General features: G+C 38.8%; 3 protein-coding genes across 7 annotated transcripts in view; 2 read left to right on the forward strand and 1 right to left on the reverse strand.

Moving 5' to 3' along the window:
• The first annotated feature begins 102 nt into the window (after window positions 1-102).
• trappc13 (trafficking protein particle complex subunit 13) lies at window positions 103-11726 on the forward strand. 4 transcript variants are annotated; one of them, XM_039780711.1, is made up of 13 exons: window positions 103-241; window positions 1253-1321; window positions 5137-5236; window positions 6188-6272; window positions 6394-6521; window positions 6713-6785; window positions 7081-7170; window positions 7658-7675; window positions 10438-10571; window positions 10683-10881; window positions 10992-11092; window positions 11197-11344; window positions 11424-11726. In XM_039780711.1, the coding sequence occupies exons 1-13, from the start codon at window positions 196-198 to the stop codon at window positions 11529-11531; spliced, it is 1299 nt and encodes a 432-aa protein (XP_039636645.1). In that variant the 5' UTR covers window positions 103-195; the 3' UTR covers window positions 11532-11726. The 4 variants fall into 4 exon arrangements, with proteins under 4 accessions (XP_039636645.1, XP_039636648.1, XP_039636647.1 ...); XM_039780714.1 differs by having other exon boundaries at window positions 7126-7170; XM_039780713.1 differs by lacking the exon at window positions 7658-7675.
• An 805-nt stretch (window positions 11727-12531) lies between these two features.
• On the reverse strand, window positions 12532-21416 carry sgtb (small glutamine-rich tetratricopeptide repeat (TPR)-containing, beta). Of its 2 annotated transcripts, none has more exons than XM_039780572.1 (12): window positions 21298-21416; window positions 18843-18955; window positions 18374-18477; window positions 17944-18019; window positions 16691-16790; window positions 16314-16418; window positions 16082-16220; window positions 15922-15984; window positions 15408-15445; window positions 15219-15302; window positions 13453-13573; window positions 12532-13362 (listed from the first exon to the last, which is right to left on the reverse strand). In XM_039780572.1, exons 2-11 carry the CDS (start codon window positions 18940-18942, stop codon window positions 13462-13464), a joined length of 921 nt encoding a protein of 306 aa, XP_039636506.1. In that variant the 5' UTR covers window positions 18943-18955; window positions 21298-21416; the 3' UTR covers window positions 12532-13362; window positions 13453-13461. The 2 variants fall into 2 exon arrangements, with proteins under 2 accessions (XP_039636506.1, XP_039636505.1); XM_039780571.1 differs by having other exon boundaries at window positions 18843-18958; window positions 21298-21398.
• Window positions 21406-23636, forward strand: part of nln (neurolysin (metallopeptidase M3 family)) — an 8991-nt gene continuing 6760 nt past the window's right edge. Inside the window, exons 1-3 of the mRNA XM_039780573.1 lie at window positions 21406-21579; window positions 22478-22728; window positions 23307-23455. Of these exons, the coding sequence (XP_039636507.1) occupies window positions 21545-21579; window positions 22478-22728; window positions 23307-23455 (435 nt within the window). The 5' untranslated portion in view covers window positions 21406-21544. The remainder of the gene's footprint in view (window positions 21580-22477; window positions 22729-23306; window positions 23456-23636) is intronic.

Here is a 23636-nt window from a genome sequence, read left to right on the forward strand (position 1 = left end):
GGGATTGGTTAGGACTTGGGTAAGAATGTCAGGATAAGCCAATCAGAGGCAGAGTAGGGCGGGTCATACCTTCGCCATCCTGTCCTCAACAAAAAAAAACTCGCTTCCTGTAAGGTCAAAGTTCAACTGCTAGCCTATCATAGCTAGCTAGCATAGTAGCAACACCACCCCGATAAGATAGTTTACTCTGTCACAATGGAAGTAAATCAAGCGAAACAAGAACACCTACTCGCATTAAAAGGTATTTGATTGTCCTTACAACAGCATAAAGATAGTCATCACAGATAATGTTTTAGTGGTACAACAGACGCGTTAAATATTTTATAGCACCGGGTTGTTGTCATTTGTTGTGGCTACCGGCTGCTAATAGCGTTAATATGCAATCAAGACTGTTTGTGACAGGTGTAACGTTAGCTTTAAATACTGCATTTCTTGTAGTTATTTGACCTCAAAGATACAATAAAAAGACACATTACAGCAAGAATGATATCCTTATATGAGCTAGCTATTTCTGTTGTGTTGTTAGCTAACGGTAATTAAGCTAAGGAACATAACATTGGTTTCCTAATGAGTGAATTACGCCCTGAAAAAACTCACTAACGTTAGCTTTGTTATCTATGTCAGCTGTGTTTGTTATTTGTCTGTAAATGTGCTCTTGTTACTGTGTTAGTGGAGAGCTGCTGGCAGTCAAATTATGTGTCAGGGAGCTACTTAGCTAGCCAATGCTGTTGATTCTGTTTCTGATTACTTCTGTGCCAATTATAGGTTGTTATTATGGTTTATTTATGAGATGTAATATATACTGACCCCAAGTCGTGCTTTGGGAATATGGATCCAATGCACAAACATGTTATTATTTGTTGTTATAAGCTGACAGCTGCTAAAATGTACCTGTTAGACCAGTAAATCATAGTTGAGTTGAAATCAAATGGCTAACCAGTCAACTATTCAGATACTTGTCATTTATGTGGCTCACCTAGAAAACAAATAGTGCTGAAACATGTAAATGAACTAGATTTACTGCAATATAACAGTTTTTTTTTTATGCATTACAGCCAAAATCTACAATTATGGATGACCTGTTGTAGTCTTATGTTGCTTAACCTGCCTCTCTGTACACGACAGGGCTACATTGCTAATTAGTACTGAAGTTATTGACACTATATGCTCAAATATATACTTTAAAACAACAGAAACATCACCACATTAACCACTGTGTCCAATCTCTAACCAATTTCACTTTACTTTACAGTGATGCGGTTAACAAAACCGACACTCTTCACAAACTTGCCAGTGACATGCGAAGATCGAGATCTGCCAGGTAAGTCTGTTTATCATTAGAGTAGAGCCCGAATGGAATTTAATTCTCCGTTTAATATACTGTATCTATAGCAGAATAGAATTGTCAGAACAGAGTTATTGCTGTTTGCAACGTTACCACCATGTACAGACAACAGGAGGTATGATACCTGCATTAGCTAATGGCTTATTTAGTATCTCCTTTATCTGTATTTTTAATGACATTGCACTTTTAACTGAAGATCATATGGTTGTGGATCTATTGACTTTGTATTGCCATGGATGTTTCCACTTGTTGTGGTTATTTCAGTTTCTCTTAGCTGATGTGTGGACACAGCAGTCAATTTCATGCCACACAGAGCATTTTGATATTGTCAGTAGAGCATGTTCATTAAGAACTTTAGTTCAAACATAAACATGATGTGCAAGGATCAGAATGTAAAGCGTCGTCCAAAGACGTAAATATTGCCATAACACAGTATGGTGCGATAAAAACAATATAGAAAAATATACACGGTAGACATTTTTATGTCATTTTGATGATACATATTGTCAAATCGCCCAGCCCTAACTGTCAGGGAATCAGATTTGATCAATTTTTCTACAGTTGACTGATCAAATGTAGCAGCAGCCAGCACGTGGGTTGGGAGGCTTTGAGAATAAGCCATAAAAACATTCAGAATCTATACCAAAATGTCTGCTGAGTTGGGTGACATAAGTTAATCAAATAGATGGTGAATAGTCATTTTAAGATTAAGTGTTAACCTGCATGTCTTGGGACTGCGGGTGGAAACCTGAGCAGACACGGGGAGAGCACGCAAAATCCACACAGAAAGGCTCCAGTTGGCCGGGTCAGGTTCAAACCCTGGATCTTTTTGCTGCGAGGCAACAGTGCTAACAGCTGAGTCACTGTGTTGCCTTTTTTAATAATGTTTGTTTGTCACACGGCTCCTAGTCATAAAGAGGACAGGGGAGAAAAAACATGAACATAAGTATAACAATCCTGTGTCTGTAGTTTCATTTCTTGCTGTTTGTCTTTGTACTGTAGAATGTAGACATTTACCGGTAGTCCAATCTTAGCATGACAAATACAAAGGAAATCTATTTTGGAAGCTTCCAAACAACCAAGTTCTCTATTACTTTATTATCAGATGTGAGTTTTTACATGCATGTATATAACCATGGAGGAGTTAAAAAAAAAACCAAGAGGTTTTGCCAAACTTCTCAGGCTCTTCACTCTTGTTCTATTCCAGTGAATTCAATCCATGAATGCGATTGAGAAACCGGCAGTCAGGCTTTGCAAAGTAGCTCCAGAACACCAATGAGAGGTTTATATCCTCATTTCGTAATAATGTTCACAAAGGGAAGCAACATAAGGACTGAACCCAGGCTTCAGTGGATGTCCTGCTTCTACTTTTCGTGTCTCTGAGAGCATTGCTTCTGCTTTTCCTGCTCCCAAAATAAAACGTTCACCCAACAGCTTACATTCTTTATGGTTGCATTAGGTTTTCACAAACATCCCACTCAAGACAGCAGACAACACTTCCATGTTAATGTTGATATATTTACTTGAGGGAATAATACCACAAATCTAGATGTCATAAAACCTCATTAAAGAGGTCAACAGGTATGCAGGAAATGAACAAAAAAGTCCACTGATGCTCTTAGTCTATTCCTGCAATAATGAGATATAATAATTATGCTAAATTTGTGATTGAGAATTTTCCTACATTTTTAATTTAATTACTTCTACAGTAGAAGTACTGTATAATCTAGTAGCGGAAAGATAAACACACAGAATGTAATTAAGTTACAGCTAATTCCATTAACATTTTGAGCTGCGTTTACCAATTTCTTTAGATCCAATGCACATCTAGTCAAGTCAATTTTATTTATATAGGGCAATATCACAAATTACAAAAATGCCTCAAGGGGCTTAACAATCTGTGCAGCATATGACACCCTCTGTCCTAGACCCTGGATTCGGATAAGAAAACCGACATAGTAAAAATACTATGGACAATCAGGATGACAGAATTACAAATAGATGGTAAACATATATGAATAATGGATCCTGGAGGATGTTGAACAACCTCTGGTGTTGCCAAACAGGTAGGACCTGAGCCACATGACCTCCTGTCCACCATGAAAACCGTCTGTATTGTAGATAAAGGGCCCTATTTTAATGATCTAAGTGCACGGCGCAGGTGTCTTTAGGGCGTGTCCAAATCTACTTTTGCTAGTTTGACGGCGGGAAAAAGGGTCTGTGCGCCAGGCGCATGGTTCAAAAGGGTTGTACTTAGTACTTACTTAGTGTCTTCATTAATTCATGGGTGTGTTTTGGGCGTAACATGCAATAAACCAATCAGTGTCATCTCCCATTCCCTTTAAAAGCCAGGCGCGTTTGTACCTTTGTGCATTGCTATTTGCACCGTAATATTTTTATTTGTAATCTTTTGCATGTTTGTGTGTAACAAGCATAGTGTGTGCGCTGTGCATAAGCCTAGGCACATTTTACTAATGCGCTGTTAAAATAACAATGAAATGCTGCGCTATTGACTTTAGACCAGGTTTTTGTTGGTCAATGGCGCGATCACTTCCCGCTGCCTCAAGATAGCAATATGCCAAGAATGCACCTGAACACACCTCCCTGTAAGACCAGCACGCCCATGGGCGCACAGATGGGCGCAAGGTGCATTTGCTATTTAAACAACGTGGGCGCTGGATGGGAAACAACTGCGTCGGTCTTAAACTAGCAAAGACACTTACGTCGAGCTTTGCGCTATGCTGCGCCGGGTGCAAGATAGGGCCCTTACAGTCTCTGATCCATCTCCCAAATTTAGATGGCAAGCCTGCTGAGAGTTTCAGTGTTTGTTTTCTAATCTTGTGGCGTACAGCACGGAGAAATGTGTTCGCAGCACTGGTAACTGAACTCCTCACGAGCCATAAATCACCATGACACTTCTAGGGAGAATCGCTATTTATACAAAAGTTGCAATGAAGTGACGGCTCTTAGAGTTCACAAAGGTGAAGTGGTTGAGTTTGATATTAGAAACAGAAAAACATTTCCCTTTTTGCCATCATGGTCCAGCTTTAACTCCTGCACTGACTGCACACTCTTCCAGACCGATCTTATTTTTGTTACTAATAAGAGGTGGATGTATTAGTAGGAGTATTAATAGTGGTAGAGGTATTATTTTAGTCAGTGAGTTGATCACATCATAAGATGGACAGTTGGTGGCCAAACTTGTTGGACAGAAATCTGAACCCAATGAAAACCCCGCTGGTTCAGACGCCTTTGAAACCTGATCTTCAAAGGTCCTTTATTTCTCTCTGTGATCCTCCCTGCAGCGCACAGATTACTCAGACACACATATAAAATATAAAACCTTACTGTGTCAAAACTGTCTACATCTCTTATATCTACACAGTCCGCACACAGACACCTTAGTATGGACTGTTTTTGGCAGCTAATGCTAACAAATACAAGTTTACTTTTAGTTACAAATTTGCAATAGCTTGCACATGAATATACAGTACACATGTGTATCTCATATTGTGATCCATGTCTAAGATCTCATGCATGTAGGTACTCTAACTAGAACTCCAAATTCCATATTGTTACATCCTTTCTAAATGTTGAGAATTCACCTAGGTGTCTAGGATTGTTATTATAGTAATCATGTGCGTCTCATAAGTGATATGTGTGTGATATGTGTTTTTTTTGTTTTTTTTCTTTGGCCCAGAACAGATGTGTGCTCCAGCTCTCAGTGGAACGTGAACGATATTCATTAACAGATACATTACACATACTTTTGTGTTTTTTTCCCTCTCTAGGGGATTTATTTGCTCAGCTTATGAAGGAGGACCCCTCCACCATCAAAGGAGCAGAGGCTTTAATGCTCGGAGAGATGCTTACATTACCGCAAAACTTTGGGTAATAAACGCTGATCAGCTGTCGCAGAATTGAACAATTATTAACACCTAAGGGTTACACTTTACTTGGGTAAAGGTATCTACATATGAGTGGCATGACACTGTCGTGAACGTGTCATAAACATTATAAACAAGTCATAAACGTTTATGACATAACGCTTCTTTTAGTAAGTGTCATTCGGGTTTTTGTCATGACAGGTTAGGGTTAGAGTTAGAGTTCATGTGTTCATGACAGTGTCATGTCACTCTTATGTGGATACCTTCAAGTAAAGTGTTACCACACTAAGTACTTTTTGTTGAGCAAACTTTTAGGCCGGCTACACACTGGCTGCGTGGCGTGAGCGTGGCGTTTCTGTTGCGTGTCAGCTGCGTGGCGGCTGCGTGGATTTTTCTGTGTCTTTACACACCAGAAACGTGTCTGACGCGGCGCTGCTGCTGCTAGCCTTGTCTGTACACATGTATGTTTCCCATTGATGAAATGAAACACCACGTTAAACATAAATATATACTGATTTGATTACAGCAAAGACAACGTCGGCAGTATTGACGGCAAAATAGCCTCCAGAATATTTCGTTCTGTATTGACAGGTGCAATATTAGAAAATCAATTTTTTTATTTATATATCTGAGAGCATTTATATCAAAACCTAGAGACTTTCAAACATCAACATGTCATTTATTAATATGTATTTGTGTCAAAATGACATGTAAACATCTTTTCCTATTCTATTTTGCCCTGGAACACTTCCAACACGTGAAAAATAGGCGTCGGTTCTATTTCTAGCATGAACGCGTTTTCGGCGCGGCTCGAGCCGCGCCTGAGACGAGGCAGCGTGTAAGCTCTAACCTGTTAACATGGGAGCCGAAATAAAAACGGACACGCCACGCAGCCAGTGTGTAGCCCGGCCTAAAGATTTGACTTTTCCACGTGACACGTCTCTGTATTATACAGAAATATTTTCCTTGGCGAGACCTTCTCCAGTTACATCAGTGTGCACAATGACAGCAACCAAGTTGTGAAGGACATTCTTGTGAAGGTACTATAAAAAAAAATAAAAAATTATAATAAAAAAACACCTGCCCAAGACTAATTTATTACACACTTTACACTGCTGTTTTACCCATAACTGTCGTGCTGTGTGATGGGATCCTGTACAGGCTGATCTACAGACCAGCTCACAGAGGCTCAACCTCTCGGCGTCAAACTCCGCAGTAGGCGAACTCAAACCTGAATGCTGCATTGACGATGTTATCCACCACGAAGTCAAAGAAATTGGAACACATATGTGAGTGGTTGTTTTTTTTTCTACAGTGTACACACTCTTTTCTTTGGTTATTGGGTCCTGTTGTGCCGCCAAAACCTCAAATGTCCTCCTTAAACTGACCAAATCAGGGAGGCAATCAGGCTGCATTCTTGAAGAAAAAAAAATTAGTTTTTGCTATTCTAAATGTTTCTTTCCTCTCTTCCAATTTCCAGCTTAGTTTGTGCTGTCAGTTACACCACTCAGTACGGGGAGAAGCTCTATTTTCGGAAGTTCTTCAAATTCCAGGTGAGGTTATGTTTGAGCTTTCTCATTAGATGACCGTGGTAAACTCCTGGGTCAGCTTGGAAAGGACCTGAGAAATGTCACAGGTCTGCAACAGAGCAAATGCAATTACCATCTATGGATTTGGTTCCTTGCAGTCTTCAGCTCTCAGGTTGTGCACTAATTGTAACCCTCTTTCCTTCCCTTTAGCAACGTTTTCAGTATTATCCCTTAGATTTCCATTTCTTCATTTTCTTATTTGATTCCTAGTCTGATTAGTCGCTGATTTTTTTTTTTCTCCTGCCGAATGGAGGTACAGTGTGAGAAAACGACCGCATTCAGTTTGCACTCTATTTTCAATCAGGTTTTGAAGCCGTTGGATGTGAAGACAAAGTTCTACAATGCAGAGGTAAGTTAGCCACTTTGAAATACCAGCAGCAGAATAATATAAAGTCCCGCTGTCAGCATACACAATGTGCACTTGTATCTCTCACCACGTTGTTCTGCAAATAGAAGAACTGTATTGTATGACGTGCAAGTTATACAACATGCTTCATATCATATTTCATTTCATAGTTAGGAACATTTTCATTATCTCATAGAGTTGGTATAAGAATGGTCTCCTGGGAAACCCTTGCACCTCCAGAAATGTCCACTTAACAGAAAAAAAAACATTCTGTAAAGTCTGAATGTTTCAAGTGCTGGAGATCAAGCGTTTTCCTCACAGTGCCAACAAGCTTTTTCCTTTTTTTCTCTTTTTTTTTTTTTTCTCTTTTTTTATACCAGTAGCTTTTTATATTAGCGGTATGCAAATATTCATTCATTCATTCATTCATCATCTTTGGCATGTAACTTCATTTGTTTATTATTGTCTTGTATTTTATTTTCTCCATTAGAGTGACCTCAGTTCTGTGGTAATTGTTCCTTCTGTTCTCATCGCTGAACATTTAGCTTCTCTTAATCCTTTTTGGTGCAGCAGACTTTGTCTTTTCCGGGGCCAATAGAAAGGGGCAAAGCAGAAGAATGGAAAGTAATCTATGAATTTATAAAATGCCTGCCAGATTGTCAAAGATAAAAAAAAAAAAGTGACAACATTAACTTAACACATTGACACAAACTTTCCATTATTTTTCTTTTGCCCTTTCTTTGGACGCTCATGCTTTCTTGCAAACTCATCCTACACTAGGGCTTGGACTTTTTAATTGAAGTTTGTGGTGTCAAATTGTGGTGGGTGGGGATTGCATCGATTATGCAGTGTGACTGTTCTCATTTTCTTATTGTCAAGATGTAAATGATTACGTAACAGACACGAATGATTGTGTTTTAACGCTTTTGATTCTCATTCATAACCTTTGCATTGCTGGGATGAAGGCTACAGTGTGATGCAACAGGCCTATTAAGGTCTTATTGACAGTGATTATAAAAACCAAAATTCCTTGTTTTAGAGTTAATGGACCAAATATATTTGATTAAATGTAGTAGCACGAGGTATCAGGTATTAGTTGGAATGGCTTTGCATGGAACCAAGATGCTAAGCTCTGTTCTAACCTCATTCAGAACGTGGTCAGTTCTTATGTTATTGAATGAATTGCAAGGCATGGACTAATCTCTGCTTCTCGCTCATCGGATCTTACCGTATAGTAGAGGTTGCACTCAAAGTTTGTCAGTTGTGAAGACCATTGAGTGTTACTTTTCCAAAGCATCGACTAGTTGCCTACAATCCTGTACAAACCCAATGTCAAGGCATGTAAGGTGCCAGAACCAATTGTCTTTCAGCAACAATTCAAGTCTTATAATGTTATCATTGTAGCATTATTTATTGTGCCATTATACTTGACTTTTTAATATTAATAACTGATAAACACATTGTTCGTACTGGTATATTAATCATTTATAATCAGTTATAAATGTAGTGAATTTGAAATATTTTAGAATAGTCTATAATACCAGTGCTTTATGTCTGCAAAGGCCTTTGCTCTGCTGCTCTCATGGTGACATTTACATGAATCTAGATATATATATTTTTTCATATCCACAACAAACTAATAAAGGTGACTGGAGAGCAGACCAGTAATGTATTCCTCTAAAAGGCTCTGATGCAGATGACATGGCTGTTTTAAATGTATCGCTTAAAAACACGATTGTTGGTTAAAAACTACTACAACTAGTTGATGTTGGAGAGACTACTTTCAATGACCTGTCGATTGCTAAAAGTCAGTCGTCGTGCAACCCCTACTGTATACTCCACTGGTCAGCACTTGAACTAACCTCTCCTCAAAGGTACACTGAGCATAGAATTCAATTTATGTGATTAATGTTTGTCTTCTGAGTCTGGCTGATAAATGTGATTCATTACATGACTCTCACATCACCTAAAGAGTAGATTAAAGTTTAAGTTCACATTATACCTCAAAACCTTGCTCACATGCTCATATGTACATTTAAAAGAGGTACAACTGTTTGTGGTGATTCCTGCAGTTCATTCCGGCCTTAAACAGATGCATCTCCAGTGGAAGTGATGGGGGGGGGGGGACAGAAACCACAGTCCTTTTTTTCTGCAAAAAGGCACAGCCTGAAAGTACAGCTGAAACTAATGCAAGGCTTAATCAGTCTGAATTACAAATCAAGTGGTTTTTTTTCTAAAGTTACAATGTTTTTACTGCAGAATGTCCTTACATTTTTCCTGCTGAGCTGCTGTGGAGGGGTAGCAAAACAGCACTTGTCATACTAAAAGCATTAAGTTTGGAAAATTCTCATTTTTGTTGTCTAGTACCCTTTTCCACCTAGAATTAGCGCTTAGATGTGAGGGGGTTTAAAGTGGCCATATTATGCTCATTTTCAGCTTCATAATTGTATTTAGAGGGTGTACCAGAATAGGTTTACATGGTTTAATAAAAAAAAGAAAAAACACCATATTTGTGTTGTACCGCACATTACTTCAGCTCCTCTTTTCACCCTGTGTGTTCAGGTCTCTATTTTAGCTACAGAGAGGCACTTTCTACTTCTGTACCATCTTTGTTGGGATTCACACATGCGCAGTAGCTAGGTAAGGCTCACAATTGCTAGCTAGCAGTTTCTCTAACCGCAGTCAGTACAAGGCACGATTAGCCGGGAGACTTCTTCTAAACGAGGGCGCACTTCCAACTTTGCGTGGAATACCTGCAGAACAGGGACATGTAAGTAGTTATTTTGTAGATTATGGTGAACTAGTGTGTGTTGTAGCAGTGTTTTGCCATTGAGAACGAGGTGGCAGAGAAATGCCAGATGTTAGTGGGGTTTTTTGTCCAATGGGAAAGGGGCTTAACTCAGACTACTGAAACATCATATTAGCTTTGGTCAGACTTTAGAAGGCCTTTTTTGGGGCTGTGGATTTTGTCACCCTTGTCTTACATTGAAATCTTGTTAGGAAAGTTATGGTTCATGGCCAGTATTGACAGGAGGAACATATACAGCAACCAGTAACTCTTGAAACGCTCACGTGGACATGTGAATAAGACAGACCTGAAAAAAATGTGAACCTATCCTTTAAGGCAGTAGGATTTTGCACAAGCCTAACCCTCCTTTAGTACCTAATGATAAAGTTAATGTGTTGCTCAGTTCGCCTTGGAGATAATGCTATTGTATTTAATTGTAAGCAACAAATATTAGTTAGTGACCCTTGGCTTCTCCGCTGCAGACAGACGAAGTGTTCCTGGAGGCTCAGATCCAGAACATCACCACGTCTGCGATGTTCATGGAGAAGGTCTCTCTCGAGCCCTCCATGATGTACAACGTCACAGAGCTCAACACGGTCGCAAGTGGAGAAGATGGGTAAAAAAAATAAAAATAAGCACTTAAGTTTACCCGTGTGTTCCTTTCCTGTTAATGTATGTACCGTCAGCTTCTTACACTCGACTCTCATCCGTAACTTTTCACTGCCAGAGAGTCCACATTTGGGAAAATGTCCTACCTGCAGCCCATGGACACAAGGCAGTACCTGTACTGCCTGAAGCCAAAGCCAGAGTACGCGGAGAAGGCAGGCGTCATCAAGGGTGTGACGGTGATAGGGAAGCTTGACATCGTATGGAAGACTAATCTCGGGGAGAGAGGGAGGCTGCAGACCAGTCAGCTGCAAAGAATGGTATTAGGATGCTTTTTTATTTATTTATTTTTTATTTGTGTGTGCACTTTTGTTTGCCAAAATAACATAATTTGTGTTACAATGTATTTATATCCTTGTATGTCTTCCAGGCTCCAGGGTATGGAGACATCAGGTTGTCTTTGGAGATGATTCCTGACACTGTCAACCTTGAAGAACCTTTTGACATTATCTGTAAAATCACCAACTGCAGGTCAAAAATCCCCAGTCCAACATACGATTAAATCATTGAATTAAAAGCATGACCCAGTAGCACTAATAACCCGCTTTTTTTATTTTGCGACCTTCGTGTTATAGCGAAAGAACCATGGACTTGGTGCTGGAGATGTGTAACACCAGGTCCATCCACTGGTGCGGTGTATCAGGGCGACAGCTGGGGAAACTCAGTCCCGGTGCCTTCCTCTCTCTGCCCCTCATACTCCTCTCATCCGTCCAGGGTCTGCAGGTATGATCCAAAGGTATATTAATAACTCACATCCTCGTGCTGTCCTTGCTTACTAATAGTCTTCACTTCTTTGTTTCAGAGTATTTCTGGATTGAGACTCACAGATACCTTTCTGAAGAGGACGTACGAATATGACGACATCGCACAAGTGTGTGTTGTCTGCCCATATACGAACAATGAGTGCTAGACATTTTATTTCGCTTTTTGCATTTTAGATATGAATGGACCAACGGTGGAATTCTGCACTGACATTTCACTCTTTTTGCAACCTGATGGGATTATACTGTATTTTAAAATAAATTGTGAATAATATGAATCACTTTCTTTGCAAATAATTATGTAAATGTGCATAAATGTTAATAAAAAAACATCGGTCATCTTTTCTTGCCTATTGCTTCTTCTTTCTTTTAAAAAAAAATTATTTAATGGCGGATTTTGTCATTTAAAAAAGCCATAGACATAGTTCATTTTAATTTTATTATTAAGACTTTATATTACTCATACCTTCCAATGTGTAGATTATAGGGATTTCTTGAAGTTTTAAGTCACATTTTGGGACACAAAGGATACCTATTGGGTGGCAAGTCACTGTACTAAATGGTAAAAAGAAACTGACCTTATCACTGGCCATACTGTGTTCCCACTAAAGGAATTCTCATAATGCAAAGCATGGACTCAACTCTTGTCGAGCCATGACGTTTAGCCCCGGAAAAGTCTGGGGCTTATGGGAAATGGTGTTTGTTGATGGCTGGTAAAATAACTGAAGTATTAAGATTTTATTTATTTTAAACTACCATCCATTTAAACTTATGAAGCGAGCCACACAACATGAAGTACATAATGTTCCAGGCTGGATTTGTAGTTATTGTTAAAATGCCAATGGGATTTTTGAATGAGTTTTTCTTACTTTTGGAACTCCACCTTTCTTTAGGAATCGTCTTGACTTGTAAAAGCCTGCTTTCTGATATAAATTAGCTCCAAGCCCACGACAAGACATCACTTTGACATCAAAGTGCCCCTTTAAAGTGTGAGCCTGCTAAAGTGCTAGGATTCTCTGGGATGTCAGGTGGATCTTGGATTCAAACTGAGTGTTAGCAGAATAGCCACTATTTACAGACATTATTCAACAGGAAATATGTCACACTTTCATAGAACAATGACATGAAGGCAAAAATACAAGCATCTGCTCAATTTCAAGACATTTATTCACATGTTTTAGACAAAACATTGTGCTGTCCTAGCATACCTATTTGTTTCCGTAAAGTATCTGATCTCAAATACCAGATTTAAGAGCATGCAAAATGAACAATCTGAACACTCTGTTACCAGTTAATGAACAATTAAATATGCTTAAAGGGGATATATTTAGTTTTGCTAAAGTGCAATAACAACATAATGCACGCTGCAAACACTGCTATACAATTACATGGTTGTCTTAATCAAAAGTTAAGTAGTACTCATTGAAAAGCAGTGATGTGAGTCTACGTGTTCCCAACACACAAGTATTCTGTCTACAAAAATAATATTAAAGAAGATGTGATATAAACCTGATGTGTTACGGTTATTGTACGAGAAAAAAAGCTGAAATGTTCCCTGCAATGCTGTAAAAGTACATTCCTCCCTACCCCTCTATGTATCATGACTATACAGAAGGATCCTTAACTCAGAACATGAAGAGGGCAGTATTTTCTGCACATATAAAACACGATCTCTGCAGAATGTAAAAGCACTGAAGAAATGTACTCATGTTCCCTCAGTAGGCTGAATGAGTTCTTGGCTCTCTTTATGATTAGGTGTTTGCAATATGTTTTGCCCTACATGTGTGGTATGCTTCATTTCATGGTCCAGTCTCTAGGCCCTCATCTCTCCGCCCCAGAGTCTTTAGTCACAGTAAAGTGCCTTCATCTCCCATCCTTGTCTCTTCATTCCAGCTATGCCGGGGATTTGATTTCAAGAAATGGGTGTAGAGATTGTAATCGCGCGATATGGTTACCCTTCCTTGGAAAATAAACGTGAGACTGAAACGAAAATAATGCATGTTAATGATACAAATATTTTCTTTTTTTTAACCACGTCAGCTAAGGTTCGGTTTTTAAATACAAAAACACCTGAGTAGATCATGAGTGCTCCTCGGCGCTGCCGCTGAAGGAGCGGCTCCGGATGTGGTTCCTTAACTGCTCGATCAGCTCTGGGTTCTGCTGCTGGATCTGCTGGGCGAACTGTTGTCCCCTGACAGACACATGAGATCACTTTGTTTACTTGTTGAATTGCTTCTCACCAGAACAATAGCTCACACAAAGCAAGAAGAGAAATGGTTCAGTTTTTAATATGTGGTAAAATATGAGAGAATGATTTTTTCTCCTCACATTGTGGACATTTACAGTACAGGTACAATTTGATACTAAATCAGAAACACCAAAAATATTCTCATGCTGTTACCTGGACTAAAATATTATCAAAAGAGGAACCCAATATGTCTGCTTTTGAAGGGTCTGTGGTGTGAAAATGTTGCATACATTTTGAGGATTATTACACATATTACACATTTTGTTTCAGCCTGTCTCCACCTATAACATAATTTTGAAAAATGCCTGGTGGGGTGAATGGGAGAGTAAGGAGTGTACCCGAATCCAATTTCACTCTACTATCTGCAAAGAGATACTCTAACATCATAAACTGGCTTTTTGAGCCACAGTGGGCAGCAGCGATAAAATATTGCACGCCATGGCAATACAACTTTGCCAAATGATATTGTTTCGGAAATGTTTTAATATTATTCTTGCCGAGCGTTAGATGAGGAAATCAATATCACTCTCATGTTTGTACAGTAAATATGAAGCTACTGCCAGGAGCTGATAAGATAAGTTGCATTAAGACTGTAAAAATCACCAGGAACCGTTATTTGTAGCTTCATATTTACCATACAGACCCGAGTGCTATAAATTTCCCAAAATGTTGAATTACTCTCTTAATATGTTATATATATATATATATATATATATATATATATATATATATATATATATAAATATATATATATATATGGCTGTGTATTGGCAAGAATCTGGCGATACGTATCACGATGCATGGGTCACGATTCAATATATTGCAATATATTTCGATACTGTGTGTAAGGCGATATATTGGGATTTTTTAAAGTATAATTTTAGAAAAACTAATTTATTTAAAAAAAAAAAAAATTAAAAAAGAAGTTTACTTTAGGTAAACAATTCAGTACACAGAAAATCAAACTGCCAGTTTGGGATTGTGTTTCACAGGTTCTTAGTGAGCTAATGTTTATATGCTAAAGTAGGCCAAAGTTCAGCCATAGCTACAATGTTAGCTTCTAGCAAAAAGTCAGGCACTGCTAGGCACTGCTAGGCACTGTTAGGCACTGTTAGGCAAGGACAGTAGTGGTATGTCTCAACATAGCCATCTAGCAGTAGGGGGTTTAAACACAACCTAAACTTGAACCACTGTCTTACGTCAATATTTTTGAACGTAAAAAAACAAACAAAAAAACGATATTGCCTTTTTGAAAATCGATACAGTATTGCAAAATAAATATATATATAGATTTTTTTTTCGGGCATTTTAGGTGTTTATTTCCACAGGACAGCTGAATACATGAAAGGGTACAGAGAGGGGGGAATGACATGCAGCAAAGGGCTGCAGGTCAGAGTCGAACCAGCGGCCGCTGCGTTAAGGAGTAAACCTCTATATATGTGTGGCGGCTCTACCAACTGAGCTATCCTGGCCACTTTTATGTTATATTTAAACAGATTAAACATATCCGTATAAAACTCTCTATAATGAATACCAACTAATCAAACAGTCCTTTTAATCCATTTAAGTTTCAGTTGGGTGTACTTACGCTTCAATCAAGCTGGAAATGTCTGACAGTCCACCCACTCCTGCTGCAGGACCCCCGACTGCATTGGACATCATTCCTGACATACTGACCACACAGTGACACAGTGACAGTGAATCAATGTACTGTATGTTTAAAAACGGCACTTTACCCGTCACTCTAAATGCAATCAATTAATTTCGACACACTCACAGCTGTTGTACTTGTTGGTTCTGCATCACGCTTGCAGCCTGTAAATGGAAATCAAACTCCAATGTGTCACATATAGAGGGACAATGGGTTTCTGATTACATTGTTTTGTTTGGGAGAAAAGAAAAAAGGCTATCGTCTGGTGCTGTACATACATACACACAGAGCTATCTAATTTAGCTGTATCTTGCTATTGTTGCTGCAGTAAAACTCAGGCATTCTTGTAGAAGCATTCTTGGCCTGGCAGACGTTCCCATGTGTCATCGTTTAACAAGGCAGGACTCTCAGGGCCAGAGACGGCCATTTCCACGAGACAATAACTCGGTTGATTAATGGGCTATCTGGACTGTCACTCATGGGACTAATTAGGGAAAATATCTGGTCTAACCTTGCCAGGTACAAAACGAGCATACGACACCTGTCTCCAGGACAAATGATAAAACCCTGAACAGCAGTAACCTCTGTGACACGGCCAGGCTTTGTATGTAACAGTGCATATATTAGGACGCATGCTTACCATGCTGATGAAGGCAGGGTTGTTGATTAAACTAGCCATGTCAAATCCTAATCCAGCCGCTATCTGTGGCACAAATTCACAGACAAAGGTCAAAATGAACCTGACCTAGGTAATAATTTGTCAGCTTTAATGTACTAATATACATTATTCTTTTACTTACTGGGCTGGTCGCTTCTTTTTGCTTCTGCTCTGCAATCTTCAGGTTGGATTTGTAGGTATCATTCTCAGGGTCTAATACCAACGCTTTCTTGAAGTAGGAAATTGCCTCTGGATACTTGGTCATGGCTGTCAAAGCCAAACTGGAGCCACAAATGAACGGGTCATTTTTGACAGACCTTGAAATATTATGGAGCAGATTACGTAAAAAAAAACAAAAAAACTTTAAAACTCACCCCATCCTCCCATAGGCTTTGCTGTAGGTAGGATCAATCCCAATGGCTCTCTCGCAGTCCCCAGTTGCCTCTGTATAATTTCCCAGTTTACTGTGAGCTGCAGCCCTGCACAACGTTAAATTCAGACCCCATGTTTACCTTTATCACTGGCTTGTTTAATTGTGTTCAGATACATACCCACAAGGAATGGATTTAATTCACTAGCACTGTCTAGTCCAGTCAAAAAATCACATCATGTCAAAATCACAGACTATTTAACGACATCTAGTGCTGCTCTCCTCTGCTGTTGTATAAAAATCTGTGATCCACAGCAGAAGTAAAAAGTCAAGCGCAAAACACAGACAGTGTGAAATCTTGCTGCTTGCTGTTGTAAATACCTATTGCAGTAGTACACAGCATTTCTTAGGTCCAGGTCAATGGCCTTTGTGTAGCACTCCACTGCACATCTGTAGTTCTCTTCTTTCATGTGATTGTTTCCTTAAAAAAAATATTGGATTGTTCACAAAGAAAGATTGTGGTTACAACATTGGGCCAAAGTTATCATAGAAGCAGTTTTGCTTTTTATCATCCTAAGAAACGGATAGTAAGATTAGATTCAGTGAAACCTTTTTTTATTTTTTATTTAAACATTACCACAATATCATTTTGGGAAGATAGCTAATTAATAGTATCAATGATAATCTACATGATATCAGTATTAAGATATATTCAAGGGCTATAGTGAAGGTTGACTATGTTGGCATGGAAAACATCAGAAATAGTTTATAGGCATTCAGTTCCTATCCGACAGAGGCAGTCATTTTTTTCTTTCAGAGATCAATACTTTCCACCAGGACTGCACATATACATTATTAAGTTAGGAGGAGCTGCAAAGCTCCAAGATGTTCCTCCTTAAGGTAGCTGGTGGCCTATCTGATTCTTTTGTATCTACAAGTAACTGTGAAATTGCAGTTATTTGTGGGTTAATCAAGGCAGAACACATGAACTATGGCTGGCTCTTCCCTAAATGTGTTATCCCATATTCACAAACATTTTAAGACTTAGGAAACTTTGCAGTATTTAAAACCAGACTCAAGCTTTGGCTAAAGTCAGCACAGAAGTGTCATGACCAATCATTCCAGTGTTTCCTTTTTCTGCCGAGTGACCGCGCTATTCTCCAACTTGCACTCTAACAATGCAGCCCTATTTCTGATACCGTGGGGGGCAGAAATGTTGCCGTGGGGGACCGCCATGGTCAAATCAACATAGAGGAAACACTGCATTCCCTTGTATTTATCATAATGCAAACTATTATTTTCTCACACTGATGGATTTTTGTATAGTGTATTTGCTGTTTTGCAGTTGTTGTTTTTTGTCTACCTGCTCAGGAACAACAGATGTAAAATAGCCGCTAGCTAACTCTGGAGCAATTACTTTTAATTTTGCGCTGGCCCTGCAAAAATAAACAATAAAAAAATAAAAATACGGATGGTGTCACTGTGGGAGCTCGCAGGTTTTTAGTTTAGTTTTAAGTTAAGTGTGGTTTTTAGCTAGCACAATCACTTCATGGTAATACCAGGAATGCTACAGAGGGAGACACAGTTTTCAGACTTAATGAAATAAGAGTAAGAATTAAGAGTTTTAGCATTACCTTCATTTTTAAGTTGCTCTGCTCGTTCAATGTCTTCTGGAGATGGGGAGGTCTCTGGTATGGTAATATTGTCATTCTAAGTAAATTCAAAAGAGAAGTCATTACTTCCAAGAAAAGTTAACACAAACAGTGACTGTGTTGTAAACAAAAGACCGTTATTATGGTGTTGACCTGACAGAAGGAAAAGCACAGGTGTAAAAACTAATATTAAGATTCTATTCTATTGGCGTGCCAATAAGCAATGCCAGTGAGTCAAAATGTCATGAGAAGGATTTGTAGTGTTGACTCTGGATAATGCAAAACACAATTATCTTTATCCTGCTGCCTTATAAGCTGAGTTACTGAGTTCATATGAGCCATACATAATGATAAACCGACGTACTCTTTTTGTATGTGAAAGCATTGGTCCCATTGATGGCGCAGTACCCACCTTGAGCAGGGAATTGAGGAATATCTCTGTCAAAGGCTGTGGCACAGCAAGATGGCAGTCACTGGAGCCGATCTTAAAGGTTGTCTCCAAACACTGTATCGCAACTGCAGCGATAGCATGATGTTGATGAGATAAATTACATTTGTGAGGTTTTAAGATAGCAGCCAAACAATTAGTCTTGGAGTTAACAGTATTATTATGGCGAGTCAGAGCTTGGCTGCACATTCAGAGTGAGAAATCTAAACTGTCCTCCTGTCCACATAGGATGAAACACGCCACCGCACACACTGCACATCATACCCTGATTACTTGTGATTCTTTTTGATGATAAAACCTACTCCTGTTTATTCTCTCTCTCTATCAGGATATCGAGATAAGAACATAATGTATATTAGTTCGCTGAAATGGACAGGACAAGAGCAGAGTGTCCTATATTTGTAAAATATACATGCACTGTGAGTTGGCCTACCTTCAAGGCTCTCCTGCTCATCAGAATTCAAAGCACCGCAATGTGTTTGATCTCGTAGGAACTGCACAATAGAGAATGCCAGACGCTTCTCCACTGCCATTTTTACCTAGAAACTGCTGTGCACACACAGGAAGTTGGAGTGAAACAGAAAGGCATCCACACAGAAATTATTATATTATTCATAGGCTGACACTTTAAATAAGGATATAAAACACAAGCTAAATCAATGTAAAACTAATACATGATGAATAAATGCAGGATTTTTACAAATAGTATTATAAGTTGTCCACTATTTTAAAAGTCACTATGCGTTTTTAGTGATTAGTTAGCACTTCAACAAGCAGATCATCAATTTACATTCATTTATATGCCATCACATTAGCTGGAATGTACTTAGAAAGAAAAAAGGCATTTCAAAACCCCATGCATTTGCAGAGCCGTACTTTATATCTCAGAGAAATATAAAAATGAATTTGATCAAATGGTGGTCAGATGCAAACATCTACGGTCAACAAAAAAATAAAAAATAAACTCACAATCAGATTCCTGACACAACATCAATACCCAGTGGTTCTTTCTACCTTAATTACAATGTAAACTGTTGACATATGCTTAAACATGTCTGTCCATTCTCCCCGATTTGTCAACCGGAACCTGCTAGATGTTGTGGGTTTTAGTGCACCATTATCTTCAACAGCAACAAAATAATATCATAATAAAATCAATTAAAACTCTTGTTTCATTCCTTAGCTTGTAATGTGACTGTTGGGTGATGTAGCAACATGTTAGATGTTTGATTCAGACTACCAGGTCAAGAGAAAAGGTACTGTTCTGCTCTCAAAGACGCTGAAGCATCTGAAATGCCCTTTTCTGTGTTACTGGATTCCAGCTAAGTTGGTGTAATTAAACGTAATGTATGAAGTAATTATGAATTAGCAATCGTTAAGTGACTGTATATGAACTGACTGCATAAACTCATCATGACCTGATCATTTATTTATGGTGAGCAACAGGAATTTGTGATACTTCTTGTATTAAGCAGTAATCAAAGTGAAGAAAAAAAACACATTTTGGTAATATTGGTACCGATTGATACCTTTATATATTTATTTATTATTTAACAGTCAAAACCCTGCTAATCAGTTTCTTCAGGACTGTGTGGATGTTCTTTGGCAGTAAACTGCTCGAAGCAAGAAGGTGACTGAGCCAGTATGTTTTCAGGGCATTTAATTCATACATTCAATATATCATGAATCATTTGTTATGCATCATTTGTTTTGTACTCTTATTATAAAGTGTTATGATTCATACAGTCTTATTATTTATGAAGCATGTGGTTCCAAGCGGGTTTTGATGGTTTGTTCAATTTTGTCAAATCTCAATCAACTATCAAACATAGTCCTGAGTAATTAGTTATTATCTAGTTATTAACCAAATCAGCTAGACAACTGCCCACAGGCCGCTAAGGAAGCTTCCAGATTCCCTGCAAGTCAAATTATTGTTAGTAGTTTAATTAATTGCATTTTTTTAAATGAATTTGCGTATGATATCAACTAATGCAACCCTGCATTTTTATCTTATTTTTATGGGCCTGTAATATAGAGCTCTGTGTGCTCACCTGGCTTCCACTCCTAAACAAAGTAGTATTAAATCAAATTACCACAATATGGACTCAACTGCAGATTTTTGCCCAAGGGCCCCCTAACAGGTCAATCCAGCCATGTTATTATTCTGTTATCTCCAACAAACGCTACTAGAAAGGATGCTGGTGGTGCATCTGGTTCTTGTTTCCAAGACAACTCACAAAAGGATGAAAGCAAAATGATTCTTGCTTACAACAAAACAAGGCATTGCTCCGTTAAAAAGCTGGCTGTTGCGAATTGTTTCTTTTCTCTGTCTGACCAAAGCAGTTCCAAACATATAAGTGCAGCAAACAGTGCAGGGGCAAACAAGGCCACCCTAAATTGACTCTATCGGGAAATGATTTGCAGATACAAACACTGGCTCATACATCCCTCACGTGCTAATGCCATTCGTTGTTACGTTAGGTCTGGCTAGCACAGCCACAGTGTGTCTCACTGTTGACACACGTAAATGCAGTGATGCCGAGGCTGTGATGTAATACCATAATGGGAGACGAGGTGTGTTTTTATTCATTATACAGGCATTCTATCTTTTTTTAAAAATACAATTCATTCAAGGAAATACAACCAATAACGCTGGTAGGTGTTTGTCATATCTAAAAAAAAGAAGCCCGGCCGGACAACATAGGGCTCGCGCAATGTGGAGCTTGCAGTGTGATGCTGGCTAAAAACAATTCTTTGTCAACGAGACAGCAAAACAGGCGCGAGGAGAGGAAAGAGAGGGCAACCTTACATCCCCCTCAAACACTATAGCCAGTTTATTAAAAACATTTTGTCAAAAGATGCTTTTCGGTGTCCCCACGCCCACCTACCTGAGCTTATCCAGCCCTTCTCTATCCAGCTGTCTGCTGCTACCGCGTCATGAGGACTTGTGTCGGATTTGATCGCATCTTCTACGGCGCCTGCGCGTTAAAAGCGGAAATAAGCGTTTTCACATTTCAAAGAGGAGGGGGAGACCGTTGCTGCTGCTGCTGCTGCTCTGTTTGGACTGAGCTACAGTAAGAGGAGAATAAAGAAAAATATTTCCTTTTGCACGATAAAACTCATGCAACCGCTGGCATGTTAAGAGTTTTAGTCTGCCAAGCGCTTTTCAGGTAGGCTATGCTTACACCGCTGAGTAACGTTATTGTATTATGTTTTATACATGGGACAGTGCGACTGTTACATTTAATTGCTGTGTGTTTTATTTACCACCTGTTAATCATAAAAAGGTAGGCCAATGTACTGTATAAATGGCAGCTTGAGCGATCACTGAAAGTCTTACATGTTTTTGGCTGCGATTTGTCATATTGCCTTGCAAATTATTGCACGCTTTTATGATCTTGTTTGGAGTGGCTTCTGCTGTCATGCAACGAAACTCGACACTGAGTGGTAGTAGGATAAGGTCTCCGCTTAGCATGGAAAAAATGCAGAGCATGTTTTAACTGTGGCCTTGAAGAATTTATTGCTTACAGTAGTGCCATCTGTTAAATTCAATCTGAAGTCATTTCAAATGGGAAGCAGTTTAGTGTATAAGGGCTTTGAACATTAAGATGAAAGTAAATCACTCTCATGCTGTGTGTCTCACGAGTTGTTACCGGAATTTTTTGGGTCGATACCATTTTTCAACGGATTTGGTGCAAAATATGACCATTTCTGACCACTCGAGAATAGATAAAAAAGAAATGATATCCTCAGACTGTCACATTAAAACACCAAGACCTTGATGAACACCAGAGGAAACATGCTGTGATTTGGTATCAAAAACTTTTGACATTTGGAGATTTCTGCAATCTTCCAATAGGCTATTGGATGGCGAGCACTACTGTTCTGGAAATTGTTTAGAAACCCCTTTATTGTCATTTTTACCTTGCAAAGCCACACATCCTCTGAATGCCCTGTCTCTCTACTTTGTGGTTGTATAAAGTTTTATGTTGGCTGTGATTATCCTAGAGGTCATAATATGTCTGTAATACTGTTTTTAACTTAAACTGGATGTCTAATTATTTACAGCGTCTCTAAACCTCTCCTGAGAATGACCATCCACAACGGGTCTGTGACATGTGCCAGAGACTGCTCTCAGGCAGGAAATAAGAGAAACGCGCTGAGATGGGACCTGACCCCAGACGATATCAGCACCATGACAGACAGCCTGATTAACAGAGTAAAGGCGGTCTACGATGACGTTGGATCTCTAAAGATAGAAAACATGTCTGTTGAAAACACCCTGAAAGCCTTGGCTTATGCCAAACTGGATTATGCATGTAAGTCTTTAAGGATATGGTTATTTTCTTGATGTCAACAATCGCGTGAAAAAGACCAAAACCAGGAATGAATTGATCCTACTAATAAGCATTGCCTGTAGCCAGAGCCTCTGTGCCATAGAGCTTCATTGTTGTCCAAAAACTATTTAAAAAACACAATCATGCGCCTCACTGTGTGATCATGTTCCTTCAGTATCATAAACATGGTCATTGTATTGTATTGTTTTTAGTCAGTCCCATATACATCTTAATTCATTAATATTAACTATAGCACCAAATGTGTATTCATCTGTACTCCTGTTTGAATAAAGTTACTACAGTACCCAGCTGTTTTAAGAAATAATGGAGCCTTTTAAAAAAAAATATATATATATATATATTTATGAACTGTATTTGAAGATTTAGATCTTCAGTAGGAACACATGGGCTTGTGAATCAGTACCACAGACAAGTGTAGAGAAGAGATGGACTAACATTTGGCTGGTTCTGGTCTTTTCATGGGATTTGATATTAAAATTTTTTCCAATATTGCAACATAGTAACATTCATGGTGTTTTGTGTTTATTATGTTCCCGTAGCATCACTCCACGTTCTTGATTTCCCCCAGTATGTATGTCCCTCTAAAGAAGTTCGGACAGCGAGCACCGAGGCGGACAAGAAACTGTCTGAGTTTGATGTGGAGATGAGTATGAGGGAAGATGTGTTCAAGCGAATTACAGCCTTGCAGGTGCTCCTCATGTCACATCCACTTGAATATACACATTACTCGCAACATGTGGGAGGTTAAGGTTGATATACAATCAAACCTCCAGTCCACAAAGATAATAATGAGGTGTTAAAGTAATCTTAACGGTCAAAGATATGCATTTGAAGCTAATTGAATCTAATGTGTGCAGATGTGATGCATT

Source organism: Perca fluviatilis, chromosome 17 (genome assembly GCF_010015445.1).
Source record: "Perca fluviatilis chromosome 17, GENO_Pfluv_1.0, whole genome shotgun sequence".
NCBI classification, from domain to species: Eukaryota; Metazoa; Chordata; class Actinopteri; order Perciformes; family Percidae; genus Perca; species Perca fluviatilis.